The sequence below is a fragment of the Oncorhynchus tshawytscha genome, linkage group LG15 (assembly GCF_018296145.1).
Source record: "Oncorhynchus tshawytscha isolate Ot180627B linkage group LG15, Otsh_v2.0, whole genome shotgun sequence".
In the NCBI taxonomy this organism is placed as follows: domain Eukaryota; kingdom Metazoa; phylum Chordata; class Actinopteri; order Salmoniformes; family Salmonidae; genus Oncorhynchus; species Oncorhynchus tshawytscha.
In genome coordinates this window covers 3,788,259-3,809,935 of record NC_056443.1, presented here as the reverse complement: position 1 = coordinate 3,809,935, position 21,677 = coordinate 3,788,259, and the positions used below count along the sequence as shown (strand labels likewise).

At 45.2% G+C, this 21,677-nt stretch overlaps 1 protein-coding gene across 8 annotated transcripts in view; it reads right to left on the bottom strand.

Moving 5' to 3' along the window:
* LOC112236291 (membrane-associated guanylate kinase, WW and PDZ domain-containing protein 2-like) overlaps positions 1-21,677 on the bottom strand; it is a 288,293-nt gene that overhangs the window by 38,361 nt on the left and 228,255 nt on the right. For all 8 annotated transcript variants that reach the window (XM_042297937.1, XM_042297938.1, XM_042297931.1 and 5 more), the window contains 3 exons: positions 20,051-20,172; positions 17,988-18,170; positions 7,407-8,096 (listed from right to left, as the gene is read on the bottom strand). In XM_042297937.1, the coding sequence (XP_042153871.1) occupies positions 7,407-8,096; positions 17,988-18,170; positions 20,051-20,172 (995 nt within the window). The remainder of the gene's footprint in view (positions 1-7,406; positions 8,097-17,987; positions 18,171-20,050; positions 20,173-21,677) is intronic.

Below are 21,677 nucleotides of genomic sequence, written 5' to 3'. Positions count from 1 at the left end.
GTGACTGTCAGTGAGAGTGAGAGGGCTGACATATTTTCTGTCTATGACGAAAGAGCTGTATGCTAAATGAATCAGTAACATACTAATGGGACTTAGTGCTGCCCCCGTACAGTTAATGAGTTGATTGAATCAGAGCCATACGAAGCCCCATGTAGATTTAGATATTTCCAACATGACACGACACACTTGCACACGCGTACAGACATGCATGTGCACACACACACTCACAACCGTGAAGAGCACTATAATATCACACCGCCAGGCTAACAGCAGGCCATGTCATTATTTAAATGAGATTTGGATAACACTACAATTTGATGGAATCTTGCATAGCTTATGAATAAAGCCCACAGGGACGGTTAGCTACTTTAAATAATATCTGGCGCATGAAAATGGATTTTGTTGCATGGAACCAGCGTTCCATGTTCACTCACGTGTTCAATACCAACACACATCTAGCTGAGGAACAGTAGAAATGATGTGCAGAGAGAAAACTCCATGCTTCAATCCACATTACAGCTCACAACAACACAATCATTTCTTTATCCCTACTACTCGTATAATACAATCACGCTTTAAATCGCATGCTTTCAACACACTCCAAATAAAAGCGCCTAGTTTTGTCAATGGAGCCGTTGAGCCGATCCAGGTTAAGCACCCTACTTAGACTCGCTACACACTTTTGTGGAGCCTTAACCCCTGACTCAATGAAAGTGATCTTAGCACCACTCAACCCTAGTAAATGTGTCTAAAGCCTCTTCCAGCCCCGCTCGGATCTGACCTGGCTGCTCACCCATAAGCCATTTGGATGTCTCTTCCACATTCCTCTCTCTTCCTGTTCCTCTCTCCTAGGGCCATTCTGATTGGCCAAGGATTCCTGCAGCGGCACAGGGCAGTTCTGGATTGGCTCAGCTCTGCATGGTGCATGTTGGTGGAGACAGAGCTGTGAACATGGCTGTTGCTGTTCAGCACTGTGCTGGTTTGGCAGGCAGCCTGCTCTAGCGCCTCTTACTGTTAGCCAATGAATCACTGTCTGGCTGTGTGCTGAATAATCCCTGTGTTGCTGGGCGGTGCTCATTGATTCAAAGACTCTCCATCACTCCCTTCTCTCTCTCTTCGTTGTGATAGTCATCTCTGGTTCAGCCCGGAGGAAGATATAGCCACCTTAAAGAGCATTAGGAGGGAACAGGAGGGAACAGGACAGGCCAAGTGAGCAAGAAAGACTAGAATGACTAACACACTGGCAGCATCGTCAAGAGAAAACCTCAGTGAGAGAGTGTACTCGACCAGCAAACAGCTATTGACCATGTATGGGTGTATGAGTATGTGTGTACTGTGTATGTATACATATGGGTTTCTGCTGATGGGTAAGCATGGGTGGGCGAACGTATGTGAACTTCACAATCCTGCCACGTCGAGGCACACTAAACGGACATGTCTGAAATCCTCCAATTAGTGTTATGGTGAAGGCAGCTTGGGTAATGGCGTAGATGGGCCTTAATGAGGTTGTCTGCAGCACACTCGCTAATTAGTGGCACTGATGAGAGGCACGGCGGCTATTTGTATTGGCAGAAACAGGCCAGGAGTCAGCGGGGAGTTGAAGGGATGGCTGAATATCATAACTTTATTAGGAGAGTAGGACCATTTAAAAGTGATCACGCGTAATTCAGTGGGTGTTAGGGATGGTAAGTGAGTCCGTTTCTGATCCATGGAGGAGAGAGTAAACGGTGTGGACCTCCTCCATTCCTGACGATGAGCGTTATGGGCATTGATACCAATAGAAGTGAAGACATACACATGGATGAACACACACACACACACACACACACACACACACACACACACACACACACACACACACACACACACACACACACACACCAAACATAAGCTCACACACACACACATTCACATCGCAAGCTCAAGTGACTGCACTGATAACATCAATTTAGCTGTCATAAGGTAGTTATGAAGTAGCAAACCACGAAGCAATAATGAACAACTATATGACAGGAACAGCAGAAAGCTATGGGCTAGAGGCACGGTGTAAACACAGACATTACATCCACAGTGTATGTACAGCTAATATATGTGTTTCTGCTACCATTTAGCAATGATGATCACTAACGTCACTTCAAATACTATAATATTTGTGGAGACACGGTGAAACACATTCAATGAAGCCTCCACACAGTGACAGTGGTTGCAACTTTCACGGCAAAGCTCATCCGTTGAGTACTGGTGACCATGACAACGTGCAGCCGGGCTACATCATAAACAAAACGCACGCACGCAAGCAATCGCACACAAACAGAGTTCTGGGCCCTCTCTGAAATCATACATCTCAATAGTCAATAGCTCCCAGAGATAAGAGCTCTCCCTCATCATAGTCAGTGAGGCCTGTGGCCATCCCCTGACAGACAGAGCTGCTGTGGGGTAACTCAGCCCCCACTGATCATTTAGGATCTCACTAACGCTGTCTCTGCCTTTAATGGAGGGGTTGGCACGGCAACCCGCCATAAAAGAGCCACAACAGCGCCGCGAGGCTCTACACGGACAAGAAATCATGAGTGTGTGTGTGTGTGTGTGTGTGAAAGAGATGAGCGTTTAATAATAAGGCTGTCACAGCTTCCCCCTCTGGTGACAGAGGGTGTCAGTACTAAACACATCCACCAGATGGTGCTGTCTCAGTGTGTTGTGAGGCTGGGAGGTGGTAGACTGTTGACACGTCTGGAGCCGTCTGTCATTAGATGAGCTGCATGGCAGTGCTAGCCACACAACCATCTGGCCCCACCACACGCACACACACTCTCATACATACACTGCTGCACAACGGACAGAGCCAATGCATAATCAACTTAGTTAGCTAGTCCTCCCTCTGGTCTCTCTCTCAGTTTGAGAGTGTTTACCAAATAGATGAGCTGTGTGTATGTCTGTGTGTCTGTGTGTATGTGCCATGACACAAGCAAGGCATTTGAGAGTCAATGAGAAGAGAGGACATGTTTGCTAGTTGAATGTAATGTGGTGACAGACAGACATTGGTGGTCATCTCTTTACTCTCTCTCTGGGCAGTGAGTTGAGTGGAGGCACAGGTCCTCAGGGACCGAGACAGGGGCCATTTTAATTAGAATGTATGGCCTGGGTCCATTTCCCTGACAGCCCAGCCAAATCGCTGGGCATTAAGAGCTGGAACATCATTACAATGGAATGGTGACAGTTTTATTAGGGACGTAATGGCCTGGCTAAATGCTGGAAGCTCTCATCCCTGATTGGATTGGAGGGATGGAAAGATATTTTTTCTGTTTTCACCCGAAGCAACAGAAGTCAAGATCTGGGAGCCGGAAGGGAGCGTGAGCTATTGCCTGCAGGGGTTGAGGTCCTTTCCATTCCAATTCAGTTCAAGTTAGGACATGAGGTGAATTGAAATTCCAATTCAATCACTGAAAAAATCCTAATGGAAGAAAAATGAGTTTGTGACAGAATCTCCAGCCAATGTGGTATGGGTGGGGGAGGGGCTAATAATTTCTGTTTCCCCACTGCAGACGGCCATGTTTGAAACAGACTGAATCGTGTCAAGTGACTACTATGACCTTTCACCCTCACAGGGTGAGTCTGTCACAAGATGTCCGACAAACAGACATTCCACCGTGGCGTTCTGCCTCAGGGTGGTGGTGTGGAAGAGCTAAATGGTGCTAAGTGGGTTTGATGTAATGTGACTAAATCTACATCAGTTAGCTAGCTGCTTCATGGGCCAGCAGGCAGCGCTTCTAGGAGAGCGCACTCCTTTTGACCTTCCAGCTCTGCTCGACCGCCAGGGTCCGACTACCACACAGATGGGAGGCTCTTTGAGTGTGTGTGTGTGTGTGTGTGTGCATCCCTCATGAGACAAAAATGACTTAACCCTCCTAGCACCCAATCCCACTTCCTGGTCTCACATCTTCTGCTTTCTTCTCTCCATTCCCCTGCTTCCCCCTTCCCTCTGTTTCTCATTCTGTTCACATGTGCTCTGTGGGGCCATGGATTACATGCCAGCCTAATAAAGAAATGTGCAACTGACAGTAGATCAATTCCCAAAATGACATTGACCTTTCTCTGTAAGTTAGTCACCATGGAGCTATCTGCCTGGCTCTCTGACTATTAGTCTTCTACCAGTTGATCAACAATTACTGACGGGGTGTGTGCGTGCGTAGCACCAGTGTAATGGCTGAGTCATTGTGGGGCATTATTGCAATCACACTTCCAACAGGGCAGGAGGATTAATGGGAGCTTGCTGATCACAGCAGGCTTAACTACAACTCATGTCCTGCTATCTATGAACCTCTACAGTGGGTGGGATCACTCTCTCTCTTTCCCCTGAATGATACAAAACGATCCTGACTGATCACATTAAACAAGGTCCATCAAGTAGAGGTTTTCTACCTTATATTAGAAAGTGAGATTTTTCTGACTTTGACCAGTGACATTGAGTTCCTTATACAATTTTAACAGATTTCCTACCCCAAGTAATGTACCTGTATACGTACAGCTTTCATATCACTGATCTATCTGATGTGATCATCTATACAACACTCCAATCATCCCTGAGGAAACAAGAGGATAATCATAGCATGACTGAGATAAAGATGGCTAGCCTGTTAGCAGCCTGTTACATGTTGTCTGTTAGCAGCCTGTTACATGTTGTCTGTTAGCAGCCTGTTACATGTTGTCTGTTAGCAGGCCTCTCAGACAAACAAGACAGAAATAAAAACACTATAGCGCAAATTAGCAACTAGCGGTGGCTTGTTAACATTCTATATCCTGCTCACGTCATTGTCTATTTATTTCACGCTGTAATTCTCTGCACACAAAAGTCTTACATACTTTTTCTAAAAGAAAGGTCGCAGAGCAAATAGAAAACAGACACTTTGAAAATGAGTCAGCGAAAATGAGTCAGCGAAATTCAATCAATAAAATCTCCACCTCCTACAGATACAAGTGGATGGGATCACTCCCTCTCTCTCCTCCATGAGATTGCTCTTTCTCCCCTGAATGATACAAAACCATTCTGACATCACATTAAACAAGGTCCATCAAGTAGAGGTTTGCAACCTTAGAGAAGAAAGTCAATTTTTCTGACTTGAATAGGTGACGGTAGTAATATTGGGTTCCATATCAAATCTTAAAAGGTGCAATATGCAGAAATCGCTCCACCATTTCCTGGTTGCAAAAATTCTAGTAATTCGCCGTATTTCATTTTATGTGACAAAACAAGCAGTCATTGTGTAGCGAATCATTGTACCATCCAAACACCTCTGAAATATATTTTCCAAAACCAAAAATATTGTATTATCAGCTGTTTGAAGCTGGTGTACAAAACCGAAAGTAAAAGATGCAAAAACGAAACTTAAGAATGGGAAACATAGAAATAGCGCACATAGAACAGATCTACTCTATAGCTGTTCTAATACTCAAACTAACCGTACTATTTGTGACGTGAAATTGAGTATATAGTATGCTTATTGGTCATAGTATGGATATAGTTAGTATGCCAAAAGTTCCCGGATGTCGTACTAAAATATGAAGTATACAAGCAGAGGTCACTATTTCCGTACTTTCCGGACCCATAATGCAATTATTCAGGAAATGAGTGTGGCTTCATATCGTTTTCAGATTTGAAGAAATGGAGGAAAATATGCAACGAAGTACAACAAGAGCGTATACAAATTCATTGCTACTTAACTAATTATGACAAATGTTAAGAAAATGTTGACCAATGTAATAAAGTAATGACTTTTCAAATAAGTTACCTTACACATTATGTTGGCTGACAATTTGTTAGCTACACTGTCATTACGAACCACATAGCATATCATTACAGCAGTATGTAACGGTATATTGTTAGCTAACTACCTAACGTTAGTTAGTAGCCTAACGTTAGGCTACTTATACATCAAACTTGCCAGTATATTAACTATAGGCTAACTAACTAACTACCCAACGCTAATTGACTTGACTATTCTTAGCTTAGCTAAATATAGTCGTTGTGCATCTCAATGGACATTTGGGTGCTTTCATAAATTCGTTCTGGCTATCTACTCCAATTTGCAGAATAATTCATTAACGAGCGCTCAACATCCATTGAATATGGCCGGTGTCAGTAAACCTCAGGAAAAAAACGTAATTAAATTGTTGCCAGCAGCAGCACAGTTACAGTCACCAACGCTCTGGATAACATGAGCGCTGCCAGCTCTGCTAGGGCAAGTCAAATTGTCAGAGTGATCTCATTTGTGTCTGGAAGCAGCTAGCAAGCTAGCCAACGTTAGCTTGGGTGCTTGACTGCCGTTGTAAGGTCAGAACACTCAAATCAACCCTACTCCTCTGCCCGGGCGTCCAGTGTGCACTCCGAGAGCAAAACGCTCTGATTTACAGCGAACTATCTGACTATGCTCGGAATTTACGAGCGCACTCTGACACTCCAGATTGAATTTAAGAACACACCCAAAGTCGGAAAATGTCTAACTAGTCATTTGTATGCTAACTAGCTAGCAAGAGGTTGCATAGCAACAGCATCAACTTCCAGTAGACAGGCGAAGAGCTAGTACGCTCAACTGAAAGGATACTGTTCGTTTACAGTATACTAAAATGAACTAATAGTATGTAGTATATACTCACTAAGTATGTAGTATACAGTATGTTAGTAAGGGTGTTCGAACACAGCTTATATCTTGCTCACGTCACAGTCTTTTTATTTGGGTTGTAATTTTCTGCTCACAAAAGTCTAGACTCTGCACACATACTAAACTTTTAGGTCGCAGTACAAATAGAAAAACTGAAAAACCTTAAAAATGAGTCAGCGTTTTTATCAAGCAGGAAATGTAATTTAAAAAAATCTCTGTTCGGATGCCAAAGAAAGAGCGCAAGCTAAATACGCACAACATGAGTCCTTCAGAGTAAACGGAAGGTAAGCACTTTTTCTCCCCAGTAGGTAAAATGAAGTAGAGTAAAGATCCTGTGAGAGTAGCTGTGTGTCAGTCAAACACGGCCGTACTGTATAATGGGTTTCTGTGGTCTTAGGACAGGACCCACGCAGGCAGAACACACACACTCACCTGGACCAGGTCACCAGGAAAAAAGAGAGAGAGAGAGAGAATAAAAGAGGAGAAAGAGAAAGACAGAGTGAGAGAGCAAGATATACAGAGAAAGAGAGATAGAAGGATATAATATCGATAGAAGAGAGAACGAGAAAGACAGAGAGAAAGAAAAAGACAGAGTGAAAGAAAGAGAGGGACGGGAAGAGAAAGAGAGAGAGAGAGATAGAGAGAGAGAGAGAGAGAGAGAGAGAGATGGGTATATGAAGAAGCTCTTCTACATGGAGAGAAAGACAGGAAGTAGTCAGCCGGTTATGGAGGCCCCAGGGTTATTCTTACCTCCTCCACCCCTCTGGATGACCAGGCTGGTCTCAGCCCCGACGGCACACTCCTTGAGCAGCTCCACCACCTGGGTGTGACTGAGGCCCTGCACTCCCTGCTGGTTAATGTCTACGATCAGGTCCCCCTCACACAGACCAGGACACCCCTGGGGCTCCAGCACCTGCTTCACCCTCTGGCCCGTCGGGCTGTCTGCGATGGTGAACCCGAACCCTTCCGCCCCCTTCACCATGGTCAGCGTCAGCAGCTCCGCCTGCGTCGCCCCCGATGACGCCATGGACACCGAGTCCTCGCCGTGCAGCCCGCCGGGCGTCAGGGAGGAGCCGTCCAGGTGGGTGTCGCCGGGGTGCGGCAGTGGAGGGGGTTGATGGTGGTGGTGGGCGTTGAGATGTTGGTCACCGTGCTCCTGGACGAAACGTGCCGTGCGCGAGATGTAGTCCATGTAGCTGTCGTAGTTGGAGCGTCCATTGACCAGGAGGGGGCGCTGCTCCATCAGGCCCAGGGGGGAGAGGAGGGTGGTGGTGGTGCCGGCGCTGGCGCCCGGGTCCTCGGGGTCGTAGGGCAGCTGGTAGCCACGGCACAGCACCAGGGTTACGCTCTGCCCGATGGGCACTGACTGGAACAGCTTGACCACGTCGGCATGGGTGGTGCCCAGGACACAAACGTCATTGATGTACACGATGACATCACCTGGAGGAGGGGAGACACACAGCCAATCAAGGCCAAATATACTGCAAAAACAAAGACCTATAGGGTGTTCAATAGGGCTTATTCAATATTGTGTAGAACAAGCATGGTTCTTTATCATGCAGAATCGGTCTTTGTCTCAGTATCAATATGCTACATTTCTATCTAAAATGTAATCTGAACGTTGCATTCTACTGAATAGGTCCCAGAATTACTGTACCTGAATTAGACGTCAGATAATGGACAAAACCATTAGGCACAGAAATACACTAGTCAGTGAATTGTGTGGTGGACAAACGAGTGAGATTTGCCACACCTCATCACTGTACCTATCGCTACACACACTCAGCTATGTAGATAACTCAACTATTTATTGACAGTTAATACACAATAGCTCTCGCTCTGACAAAGTGCCATATCTTCTTCTCTGTCTCCGATGCTGTATTCAATTTAATATTGTATTTTGTGTTCTGTCAGGTGAGATACGGCTCTATATTTCAAAAGATGTTGATTAAGTGGGAGAACACAAGGTGGCATCCATATTAAATTTCAGTCCCGCCAAAACGCACTGCCCAGGTTTATAATGACAATCATTATTTTTCAATTATAAGCATAATTGTTATGCTAATCGGAGAGAGAGGAGAGATAGAGAGATAGAGAGGGAGAGGGACAAAGGGAGAGGGACAAAGAGAGAGAGAGAGAGAGAGAGAGAGAGAGAGAGAGAGAGAGATGTATGCACAATTACCACAGATGTTTGCAACTCAGCACAAACAGACCTGGGAACCAGGCTACTTAGCATACCCTGTCAGTGTCCTTTCCTTTTTGTGTGGAGACAGAGCGCTTTTAGAGTTGAAATGCAGGTTCATATTGTCAGAGCACGTTCAGAGTTGAAATGCAGGTTCATATTGACAGAGCGTTAAACGTATTCCTGGAGGCAGTGTGACGTGCGGAAGCAGGACTGTTTAATTAATCTGGGTAAATATGGAAGACATTTGCCTGGAGCCCTGGTGTCACAATCAATAGCTTCATATGCTCCTGGAAAACAAATGATGGCGCCATGACCTCATCATGCCCTGGCCGCAGTGGCCCCGGAAATCATTCTTTAATGACGGGTGACGAGGAGGGACACCACTGCAGGATTTCACTCGCATTTTCTCACACACCAAATATGCAGGCGCATACATACGAACACACTCACACAGTGCCACACACACACTTTATCTCTCCGTCTCTATCCTCCGCTTCTCTTTGAACTCTAGTTCCTTCTCAGAACTATCACGAACCTCTACTCCACATTACCCTACGTCTTAAATCTCCAATGTCCTCCAACCTCCACACTATGACCTGACCAATAGAAACACGCTATCTAGCACCAAGGACCATGATGCTTCCATCCCGTCTATCTTCATTGTCTAATAACATCTATCTTCTACTAATGGTCGTTTAACAGTATGGAACAGGAGACACCCTCCTCCTGCCAAGAACAGGCCATCATATCATAGTGTTAAAGGGTCCCCAGTAGGGGGGGTTCTGACTGAAGTAGAGGCCATATGTGTCCATGGCGGAGGACAGAGTAGCCATCTGGACCATTAGCACATACACACACACAGGCAGAGTGAGAGAGATGGAGAAAGTGAAAGAGAGAGAGAGAGAGAGAGAGAGAGAGAGAGAGAGATGGAGAGGAGAGAGAGATGGAGAAAGTGAAAGAGAGAGAGAGAGATGGAGAGGGAGAGAGGAGAGAGAGAGAGAGAGAGAGAGAGAGAGAGAGAGAGGAGAGAGAGGAGAGAGAGAGGAGAGAGAGAGAGAGCAGTAGCACTGATGATGACACAGTGACAACCACAGCACTGCAACTGCACTACTGACCCCACAGCACTGCACTGCTGTCACTGCAGAATGGCTATTTACTCTATGTCACCCTATTCAGGAAACTAGGCGTATGTCGCAAGTCACCACTTCACAGGAGAGCCGTTTGAACGTAAAAGTATTTGTTTATTAAAATGCCTTCTGGAACATGTGAACTTTCATGCCTTAATAACAAACTTGTATGCCATCTGTAAATACGAATAATTTTTTAAAATTACGAGCCCTGTTGGTTAAGCCACAGAAAAAGACAGCAATCTTCCCACTAGCCATGACTGGATGAGATAATGAGTGGGTTGGACATGCCGTGAGAGGAGTTCGTATTGGTCTGCCATATAGAGGCTTCTGTGTTGGCAATTCTGTCGGACGCGGCATTCAAAAAAATGATTGTGTAGTGGAGCTGCATAAGTGTTGCTCTCCACTTTCTGGAGGATCAAGTTTTGAAATCAGTGGAATTAGAGTATGGTAGCTAAAGAGATGGAGAAAACACCTGTCTCTGGATCAAATCTTCAAACTAAGGACAACTGTGGCATGGCATTCGTGACAGGGAGATATGTCCATCATGCATGATGATGTATACAGGTAAGACAGTCTAGCGTTAGCTAGCTACATTTTCAGATATGACACATTTCTAATTTGGACAGAAAGTGGTTTCATTCCAAGCTAAACTGTACTGTTAGCTAGTTAGCTAATGTTAGCTGGTTGGCTCCCTAGCTGACGTTATTAGTGGTATCCCAGAGCCGTTTGCTTTTGTAGTTAGAGCCTAATGTTAGCTAGCTATCATTGAACCTGGTTGGTTAGCTCCCAGCATATTCATGCAGGGTAGTAACGACATGATTTGGCACTGTGTTCATTGTTGTTTACCTAGATAACGTTAGCTGGCTGGCTCGTTAGCTTACGTGACATGTGTGATCGTACACGTTGTTTACCTAGCTAGGTCCATTGTTTACCTAGCTAGGTCCATTGTTTACCTAGCTAGCTAGCTACATGTCTTTAGCTAAAGTATACAACACCCGTACACTTTAATGAAATTGTTGCCAGCGGAGCTGGTTAGGCTGTTTTCATGTTATCCAGAGGTAAACAAATCATCGGTCAGAGAGTCAAGTGTGCGCTCTGAACGTTCCAAGAGCGAAACGAGATGGGTGGGGCTAAAGCTTAAGAGGGTGTGAATGATGCTGAATGGGTGTAGACAAAAAAAGAGCTCTTCACTACATACCAAAACATTCAAAGGTCATTTTCTCAAAAGTGAGTTTACAGGTTTATCAACAGTCAAAACAGAATTACTTTCCCAAAGTTCCTCAAAAATGCAGTGTATGATATACCATTTTAGTGTATGATATACCATTTTAGTGTATGATATACCATTTTAGTGTATGATATACCATTTTAGTGTATGATATACCATTTTAGTGTATGATATACCATTTTGTTGCTCTACTTGTATCCAATGTAAAATACACCATTTCAAATTTTGCTCCATAAGACCGAATCCAGGTGGTGAGTCACCTTTAAGAATACTAGGTAGCTTCCCTTCACAGGCAGATGCTTTAAGTTTTTAGATAAGGGTACGTGTGTGGGTTTAGTTGTGGAACCAGAGGTACTTTGCTATTGGTTTGATTGCATGAACCCAACGCTATGTCAATGGACCCCATCACATACCGTGTCACTTTATCCTCCCCCAATACTGTACATTCCAGGTCACTGTATAAGGTCACTTACTTTAACATGAAAAATACTGTGTTTTCCCTCTAACAAATACAGTGTCACATCTAACCACTGTCCCCGCTGAAAGAGATGGTATCATATGTTTTTCCTCAACACATTTCTCTGGGCCTGGAACCATGTAGCGAAGCAGGCAGAAGAGGTGTGAGTGTGTGTGTGTGTGTGTGTGTGTGTACGGACACAGAGCGACAAATAATCCTTCTGAAATTGGGAATTTCACACTTCCACAGGCCTGGTTTCCCTCTCTCCCTCTCTATTAACTATGTGCTGCTAGAATCCAACAGTTTAACTAGGCCACTGAGTCTGGAGGGAGAGAGGAGAGGAGAGGAGGAGAAGAGAGGAAGACAAGAGAGGAGGAGAAGAGAGGAGGAGAAGAGAGGAGAAGAAGAGAGGAGGAGAAGAGAGGAGGAGAAGAGAGGAGGAGAAGAGAGGAGGAGAAGATAAAGGGGAAAGGATGTTAGGAGGATGTTGGGAGGACCACAGAATAAATAGTATACCTAGCTATACAAAGTATTGCCTAATCAGACCATTACTGATCTGTTCCAGCTCCTGTCTATTTCAAATCTTCTCATTGATCGAGACAGGTGAATGCCATTCAACACGAGGATTGATTTCTAGGTCACGGTCATTACACAAGACATTTTGGGGTGGACACCCACCTGTCTCAATGAGATTTGAAAATATTTGAAATAGACAAGATGGTGTTGGATTACATCATGGAACAAAAAATGCATTTAATTTAATAAAGAAGAATTTTCTAAATTCAACCAGCTGCAACTATCCATGGAAGTTTAGAAGACATGCGTTATCTTCCAAGTTGGGAATTTATGAAGTATCGCCAAGTAAAGGTTGATCGCCAAGTAAAGGAAAATGATCTGTACACCACCTAAGTAATAATGCCTATTTGCCAGCTGGAACAGCAGTAATGGTCTGACTCAGCTAGATTTGTAATAGCTACAATAAAGTGTATCAAATATTGTAATGTGTTTGAAATGCTGAAATGCTTCAGTCTGTTTTTAAACCCCATCATAGCACTGAGACTGCACTTGTGAAGGTTGTAAATGACCTTTTAATGGCATCAGACCGAGGCTCTGCATCTGTCCTTGTGCTCCTAGACCTTAGTACTGCTTTTGATTCCATCGATCACCACATTCTTTTGGAGAGATTGGAAATCCAAATAGGTCTACACGGACAAGTTCTGGCCTGGCTTAGATCTTATCTGTCGGAAAGATATCAGTTTGTTTCTGTGTATGGTTTGTTCTCTGACAAATCAACTGTAAATTTTGGTGTTCCTCAAGGTTCCATTTTAGGACCACTATTGTTTTCACTATATATTTTACCTCTTGGGGATGTCATTCAAAAACATAATGTTAACTTTCACTGCTATGTGGATGACACACAGCTGTACATTTCAATGAAACACGGTGAAGCCCCAAAATTGCCCTTGCGAGAAGTCTGTGTTTCAGACATAAGGAAGTGGATGGCTGCAAACTTTCTACTTTTAAACTCGGACAAAACAGAGATGCTTGTTCTAGGTCCCAAGAAACAAAGAGATCTTCTGTTGAATCTGACGATTAATCTTAATGGTTGTACAGTCGTCTCAAATAAAACTGTGAAGGACCTCGGCGCTACTCTGGACCCTGATCTCTCTTTTGACGAACATATCAAGACTGTTTCAAGGACAGCTTTTTTCCATCTACGTAACATTGCAAAAATCAGAAACTTTCTGACCAAAAATGATGCAGAAAAATGAATCCATGCTTTTGTTACTTATTGGTTAGACTACTGCAATGCTCTACTTTCCGGCTACCCGGATAAAGCACTGAATAAACTTCAGTTAGTGCTTAATACGGCTGCTAGAATCCTGACTAGAACCAAAACAATTGATCATATTACTCCAGTGCTAGCCTCCCTACACTGGCTTCCTGTTAAGGCAAGGGCTGATTTCAAGGTTTTGCTGCTAACCTACAAAGCATTACATGGGCTAGCTCCTACTTATCTCTCTGATTTGGTCCTGCCGTACATACCTACACGTACGCTATGGTCACAAGACGCAGGCCTCCCCTAATTGTCCCTAGAATTTCCAAACAGCTGGAGGCAGGGCTTTCTCCTATAGACCTCCATTTTTATGGAATGGCCTGCCTACCCATGTGAGAGACGCAGACTCGGTCTCAACCTTTAAGTCTTTACTGAAGACTCATCTCTTCAGTGGATCATATGATTGAGTGTAGTCTGGCCCAGGAGTGTGAAGGTGAACGGAAAGGCTCTGGAGCAACGAACCGCCCTTGCTGTCTCTGCCTGGCCGGTTCCCCTCTTTCCACTGGGATTCTCTGCCTCTAACCCTATTACAGGTGCTGAGTCACTGGCTTACTGGTGCTCTTTCATGCCGTCTCTAGGAGGGGTGTGTCACTTGAGTGGGTTGAGTCACTGATGTGATATTCCTGTCTGGGTTGGCGCCCCCCCTTTGTGTTGTGCTGTGGCGGAGATCTTTGTGGGTTATACTCGGCCTTGTCTCAGGATGGTAAGTTGGTGGTGGAAGATATCCCTCTAGTGGTGTGGGGGCTGTGCTTTGGCAAAGTGGGTGGGGTTATATCCTGCCCGTTTGGCCCTGTATCATCGGATGGGGCCACAGTGTCTCCTGACCACTCCTGTCTCAGCCTCCAGTATTTATGCTGCAGTAGTTTATGTGTCGGGGGGCTAGTGTCAGTTTGTTATATCTGGAGTACTTCTCCTGTCTTATCCGGTGTCCTGTGTGAATTTAAGTATGCTCCCTCTAATTCTCTCTTTCTCTCTCTCTCGGAGGACCTGAGCCCTAGGACCATGCCTCAGGACTACCTGGCATGATGACTCCTTGCTGTCCCCAGTCCACCTGGCCGTGCTGCTGCTCCAGTTTCAACTGTTCAGCACCTGAGGTGTTGACTTGCTGCACCCTCGACAACTACTGTGATTATTATTATTTGACCATGCTGGTCATTTATGAACATTTGAACATCTTGGCCATGTTCTGTTATAATCTCCACCCAGCACAGCCAGAAGAGGACTGGCCACCCCTCATAGCCTGGTTCCTCTCTAGGTTTCTTCCTAGGTTTTTGCCTTTCTAGGGAGTTTTTCCTAGCCACCGTGCTTCTACACCTGCATTGCTTGCTGTTTGGGGTTTTAGGCTGGGTTTCTGTACAGCACTTTGAGATATCAGCTGATGTACGAAGGGCTATATAAATACATTTTATTTTATTTTATTTGATTAATACTTCCACATGATATATTGTGGCACATAAAACATATGATCATCTCACAATGTACCATCTAGTCTGACCTGAAACAACCCATCAACTAGTGTATCAGCCAACACTATACAGTACAGTATACTACAGTACAGTATAGTACAGTACAATATAGTATAGTATTGTACAGTATAGTACAGTACAGTATACTACAGTATAGTACAGTACAGTATACTACAGTATAGTACAGTACAGTATACTACAGTATAGTACAGTACACTACCGTATAGTACAGTACAGTATACTACAGTATAGTACAGTACAACCAGGTCAAGGCACTGATGAATGAGTCAGGAAAAATACTGCACTTGGTCCAGCCCAGTAATGCAGAGTAGTTTATCAATACACAGGGCCATGCAGAGTAGTTTATAAATACACAGGGCCATGCAGAGTAGTTTATCAATACACAGGGCCATGCAGAGTAGTTTATCAATACACAGGGCCATGCAGAGTAGTTTATATATACACAGGGCCATGCAGAGTAGTTTATAAATACACAGGGCCATGCAGAGTAGTTTATAAATACACAGGGCCATGCAGAGTAGTTTATCAATACACAGGGCCATGCAGAGTAGTTTATAAATACACAGGGCCATGCAGAGTAGTTTATCAATACACAGGGCCATGCAGAGTAGTTTATCAATACACAGGGCCATGCAGAGTAGTTTATCAATACACAGGGCCATGCAGAGTAGTTTATAAATACACAGGGCCATGCAGAGTAGTTTATAAATACACAGGGCCATGCAGAATAGTTTATAAATACACAGGGCCATGCAGAGTAGTTTATCAATACACAGGGCCATGCAGAGTAGTTTATCAATACACAGGGCCATGCAGAGTAGTTTATAAATACACTGGGCCATGCAGAGTAGTTTATAAATACACAGGGCCATGCAGAAAAGTTTATAAATACACAGGGCCATGCAGAGTAGTTTATAAATACACAGGGCCATGCAGAGTAGTTTATCAATACACAGGGCCATGCAGAGTAGTTTATCAATACACAGGGCCATGCAGAGTAGTTTATAAATACACAGGGCCATGCAGAGTAGTTTATAAATACACAGGGCCATGCAGAGTAGTTTATCAATACACAGGGCCATGCAGAGTAGTTTATCAATACACAGGGCCATGCAGAGTAGTTTATCAATACACAGGGCCATGCAGAGTAGTTTATAAATACACAGGGCCATGCAGAGTAGTTTATAAATACACAGGGCCATGCAGAGTAGTTTATCAATACACAGGGCCATGCAGAGTAGTTTATCAATACACAGGGCCATGCAGAGTAGTTTATCAATACACAGGGCCATGCAGAATAGTTTATAAATACACAGGGCCATGCAGAGTAGTTTATAAATACACAGGGCCATGCAGAGTAGTTTATAAATACACAGGGCCATGCAGAGTAGTTTATCAATACACAGGGCCATGCAGAGTAGTTTATAAATACACAGGGCCATGCAGAGTAGTTTATAAATACACAGGGCCATGCAGAGTAGTTTATAAATACACAGGGCCATGCAGAGTAGTTTATCAATACACAGGGCCATGCAGAGTAGTTTATAAATACACAGGGCCATGCAGAGTAGTTTATAAATACACAGGGCCATGCAGAATAGTTTATAAATACACAGGGCCATGCAGAGTAGTTTATAAATACACAGGGCCATGCAGAGAGCGTTCACATGACTTCCAGAGTTATATTCCCCTGATGACTTTTAGTGCAGTTGGCCAGTTTCTCAGTGTGTGTGTGTGTGTGTGTGTGTCCCACGCAGCCCGGGGAGCACAGGTAGGGCCAGGAGTTATGGTATTCAGAAAATCCTTACAGTGATTAATGGACAAACACAGCCTCGCAGGCACACACGCGCACACACATGCGCATACACACACACACACTCATACGCACCCAACAGGCTTGCAGGCAAGTTTGCACACACACTGCACCCCACACAGAGAGACAGAGCGAGAGAGAGAGAGAGAGAGAGAGAGAGAGAGAGAGAGAGAGATGAGCTCTCCTGCTGGGTAACCTCTACAGAGAGAGAGAGAGAGAGAGAGAGAGAGAGAGAGAGAGAGAGAGAGAGAGAGAGAGAGAGAGAGAGAGATGAGCTCTCCTGCTGGGTCACCACCATAGAGACAGAGACTAGTCCATGGCTCCCTTTGTGTCAGAGTGTGTTCATCTTTCAGACTAGTTCAGTTTGACCTGTGTCCATCTTTCAGACTAGTTCAGTTTGACCTGTGTCCATCTTTCAGACTAGCTCAGTTTGACCTGTGTCCATCTTTCAGACTAGTTCAGTTTGACCTGTGTCTATCTTTCAGACTAGCTCAGTTTGACCTGTGTCCATCTTTCAGACTAGCTCAGTTTGACCTGTGTCCATCTTTCAGACTAGCTCAGTTTGACCTGTGTCCATCTTTCAGACTAGTTCAGTTTGACCTGTGTCTATCTTTCAGACTAGCTCAGTTTGACCTGTGTCCATCTTTCAGACTAGCTCAGTTTGACCTGTGTCCATCTTTCAGACGAGGTCAGTTTTACCTGTGTCCATCTTTCAGACTAGCTCAGTTTTACCTGTGTCCATCTTTCAGACTAGCTCAGTTTTACCTGTGTCCATCTTTCAGACTAGTTCAGTTTGACCTGTGTCCATCTTTCAGACTAGTTCAGTTTGACCTGTGTCCATCTTTCAGACTAGTTCAGTTTGACCTGTGTCCATCTTTCAGACTAGTTCAGTTTGACCTGTGTCCATCTTTCAGACTAGTTCAGTTTGACCTGTGTCCATCTTTCAGACTAGCTCAGTTTGACCTGTGTCCATCTTTCAGACTAGCTCAGTTTGACCTGTGTCCATCTTTCAGACTAGCTCAGTTTTACCTGTGTCCATCTTTCAGACGAGGTCAGTTTTACCTGTGTCCATCTTTCAGACGAGGTCAGTTTTACCTGTGTCCATCTTTCAGACTAGCTCAGTTTTACCTGTGTCCATCTTTCAGACGAGGTCAGTTTTACCTGTGTCCATCTTTCAGACGAGGTCAGTTTTACCTGTGTCCATCTTTCCATCCTGTGCAGCGGGGCCGTCAGGTATGACACTCTTAACCTGCAGGAACTCATCTGGCTCGTCTCCTCCGATGATGGTGAAGCCAAAACCCATGTTGCTCTTCTGCAGGGCCGTGGACAGGAAGCTGCCCTTCAGCTGGGTGGCGTCCCGAGTGAACAGGGGCTTCTCTGTAAGGGAGAACGCACACATACACACACACACACAGACGGAGGGACGGACAGACAGGCACGCAGGCAGGCAGACACAACACACACGAGTACAAGTGTGCAGGGACACACACACACAATCAATAAACAATATACACACACACAATAAATAAACAATATACACACATACATCATACTTAGACCTTGACAATGCGAGCATGATGCACCACAAATGCTGATGCAAGGCCATTTTATCATTCAATAGGATGGTAGAGGTGAGGCTTGTTTGGTGGAGGGGCTGCATGAACACAGAGATACTCTCTGGGTAGGTGGAGAGGTAGGCAGGGTTAGAACAGTGAGGGGTGGGTGCTGACGTATGCAGGTGGGACGGTGTTTGCTCCAGCTCCAAGCTGCCCCAGCCAAGGACCTTCCACTGAACGTCTACAGCCATGTAAACGATCATCACTTCCACTCCCATCCTACGCCAGGGTTCTGTTAGCTGAATACACACTCAGAGGCTGGAGCAAAAACACAGTGCAGAAAATCAAGGAATAATCAGCATCCATGGGAGTAGCTTGGTATATTTCCCTTCTCTGAGGGGTGAGGGGAAGCAGGTGAGAGATCTTCACATTCTGGAACAACATGCTGTTGGGAGTTGGAACACTGAAGAATCATGAGCTCGTTTCATCCGCCCAAAAAAACAATGCTCAGGGAACCAAAAGGTGGAAGGCCAGGATTCATGAAATAGTCTCTGGCACAGCAAAGGGGAAAACTCAGCCAACGAGGGTTTGCCACACTCAATTCAATCTCCCCTCCGTTCACCTTGGAAGGCAAGTAGGGGGCACACACCCGTCTCTATCTGTTTGCTTAAAGCCAACGTTTGTTGTCAGGCGTCCAGACATAGAGCAGGGTGTTTACAGTTTCTGCTGCCTGCCGCCAGACGTAAGGAGGGGAAGACACAACGTAGTGTAGCGCCATCAAACATGTCGAGCAGCGAGTCGAGAGCCTGAGACGAGGAGGGATCCAGCGTGGGTCTGCCGGGGAAGCAGGCATGCTTTGAAAAGAGAGCGCGGCAGCTCAGTGCAGGCAGAAGAAGAACAAGCCTGTATTACTACTCACTGCCCTACTTACTGAGAGAGCACCACAGGGGGCTACAACCCACAGCAGCCGGCTCTACCACAAAGGCGTGAAGCGACTGGTGGAGGTGCAGGTGTGGGCAGCACGACGTATCCCTCCGCGCATGGTGGGGGCGCCGCAGTGGGGAGTTGGTGATGGAGGCAGGGGGTGTGTGGGTGTGCAGGCCCAACAGCGACACCCGGTGGCCCGGGGGGAGGGACTGGGAGAGGTCGCTGAGGCTCTGGCAGCGCTCCGGGGCAGGGCCGATGTGGGCCAGGGTGGCTCTGGGTAACGTGGCGGAGAGTGGGACCTCCTCTACCACTGTGACAGAGATAAAGTAGTCCACTCAATGTCTGATGCTCTCACAAGTAAACTTCCTTTTTATCTCCTTGTTTATATGTGTGGAAATATTCATTTTTTACCCTCTCTGCTGTCACTTAGGGGGAGAGAGAGCCTTCACTTTGCAGCGTACAGGATGGGTAACCATGGAGACAAACCCCTTCACTCACAGAGGCCAATTTAACACGGAGACAAACCCTCTCAACCTACACAGCATGTTTTACCTCAGACAGCCTCGATGAACTTAGTGGGGTGGTAAATGTGTGCTGAACAGAGAAGCTGGTGTTAGCGAAGTGTTAGCAAAGTGTTAGCAAAGAAAAGAGAGTTGTGAGAGTTGTACACACACACACAAAGATGACAGACATTTCCCTAGAGCTAAAAACATCTACACACAAGAATCATTCACAAACATTTAACACATTGGGTAGAGGTAGACGGTGCCTTACCTCTGTAGATAGTAGGTAGGGGCAGCGAGGACAGACCCTGCTCTTGCATTTGTTGGTGTTGCTGGACTCTCCTCTTGGCTTCCAAGACTGGGTTCTCAAACTGTGTCCGTCTGTTTATGTGGCTACAGAGAAAGAAAGGTATAACATTCCACTGTGCTCTCTGTAGTATCCACCTCCTCATCCTCTTCCTCTCTCCCTCTGTAAAGAGCTGGATGCACAGAGCTGTGCTACGATGATTAATTCAATAGCCTTAGTATCCCTAGTATTATGTAATGGAGCTGCAGGATGGCTTGGCTAAGAAAAAAATGAACAAACGCCCAATTAGGTCCCATTCTACTGAAATCAGCAGCTTCCTGTAATCAGCATTAGGAATCATTTAGTATTTCTGGAGTGGGTTCACGAAAAAAGATGACTCCGTGAGTGTATTTTCTTGAAACATTCTGTCAGTGTCAATTTAGTCAATAATTATAAATACTGTAATTTTGAAAGTGTGAAGTAATTAATCATCATTTCGACGTGCCCTCCTGGACGGTGCGAGACTGGAGGAATAATGCTTCTGTAGGTACAAACAGTGAACAGCGGCCTACACATCCTCTGTTTCTTCATGAGATATTAGGTTAACTCAACGGTACAGCCAGGCAGTGAGACATAATTATTGGACTTGGCAGGGTCAGGTATGGCGCTAGTGTGCGTGCGATGGCTCAGTGGTTGCCTGGGGATATGGGATTTCTACATGGCAGAGGGAGAGAGGGAGTGTAGGCAAGGCAGGCATAGTGTTCTGGTCTTTCTTGGGGATAGAGAATAGAACACGGCCAGCCAGCCAAACTCCCTCTCCAGCCAGGCTATAAATAGACCTCCTCTCCTCTCCCTGGACTAGGGGAACTAGTGCGCATCCAGCAGGAGAAAGGACACGTCCAGAATAGGAAGGGTACATTTGGTTCAATAGAGAAGACAGAGACACCTCACCATTGCATCACATTACACAAAGATGGCGCGCACACACACACACACACACACACACACACACACACACACACACACACACACACACAGGAGCACACACATAAACTTGCGCATGTAAACAGGTACACAGGTACCTGGCCACAGCCCTGTACAGTGTTAATGACTCTGACAAACACAGGACAGTGGAAACATAACACGGGGCAACACCGTGTTGGATTCGGGATAAACTTTGAACATTGCTATACGCATAAGCATAGTATGTAAAGGAGTGGAAGAGACTGGTTTTTATGTCAGAGGTTAATGGTTCTCTGTGGAAAGACAGATGGCTTTGGAATGTGTTGGGTGGACGGGAGGAGGTCACAGGATTGCTATAGGGGAAGCTGATGGACATCTGTGGATTAGGTGAAGGAGGGGTTGAGGTCAGGTCAGGTCACCTTAATTAAGGGAGACAGAACGGTTTATTACTCTCTCACTTCGTCTTCCTGTGGAACCATAAGATGTAAGGATTGGAGAGAAGGAGGAGTGTCTGAAGTGGAGTATATATACTTGTAGTGGTGGAAACATGTCTTTGTCTGAATACAGCTGTGTCGACCCTTTGGGAAGAATTCAACTTGGTTAAACTGGAAATCAAAATAGTCATTAAATATTAAAGCAGTGAGTCCAG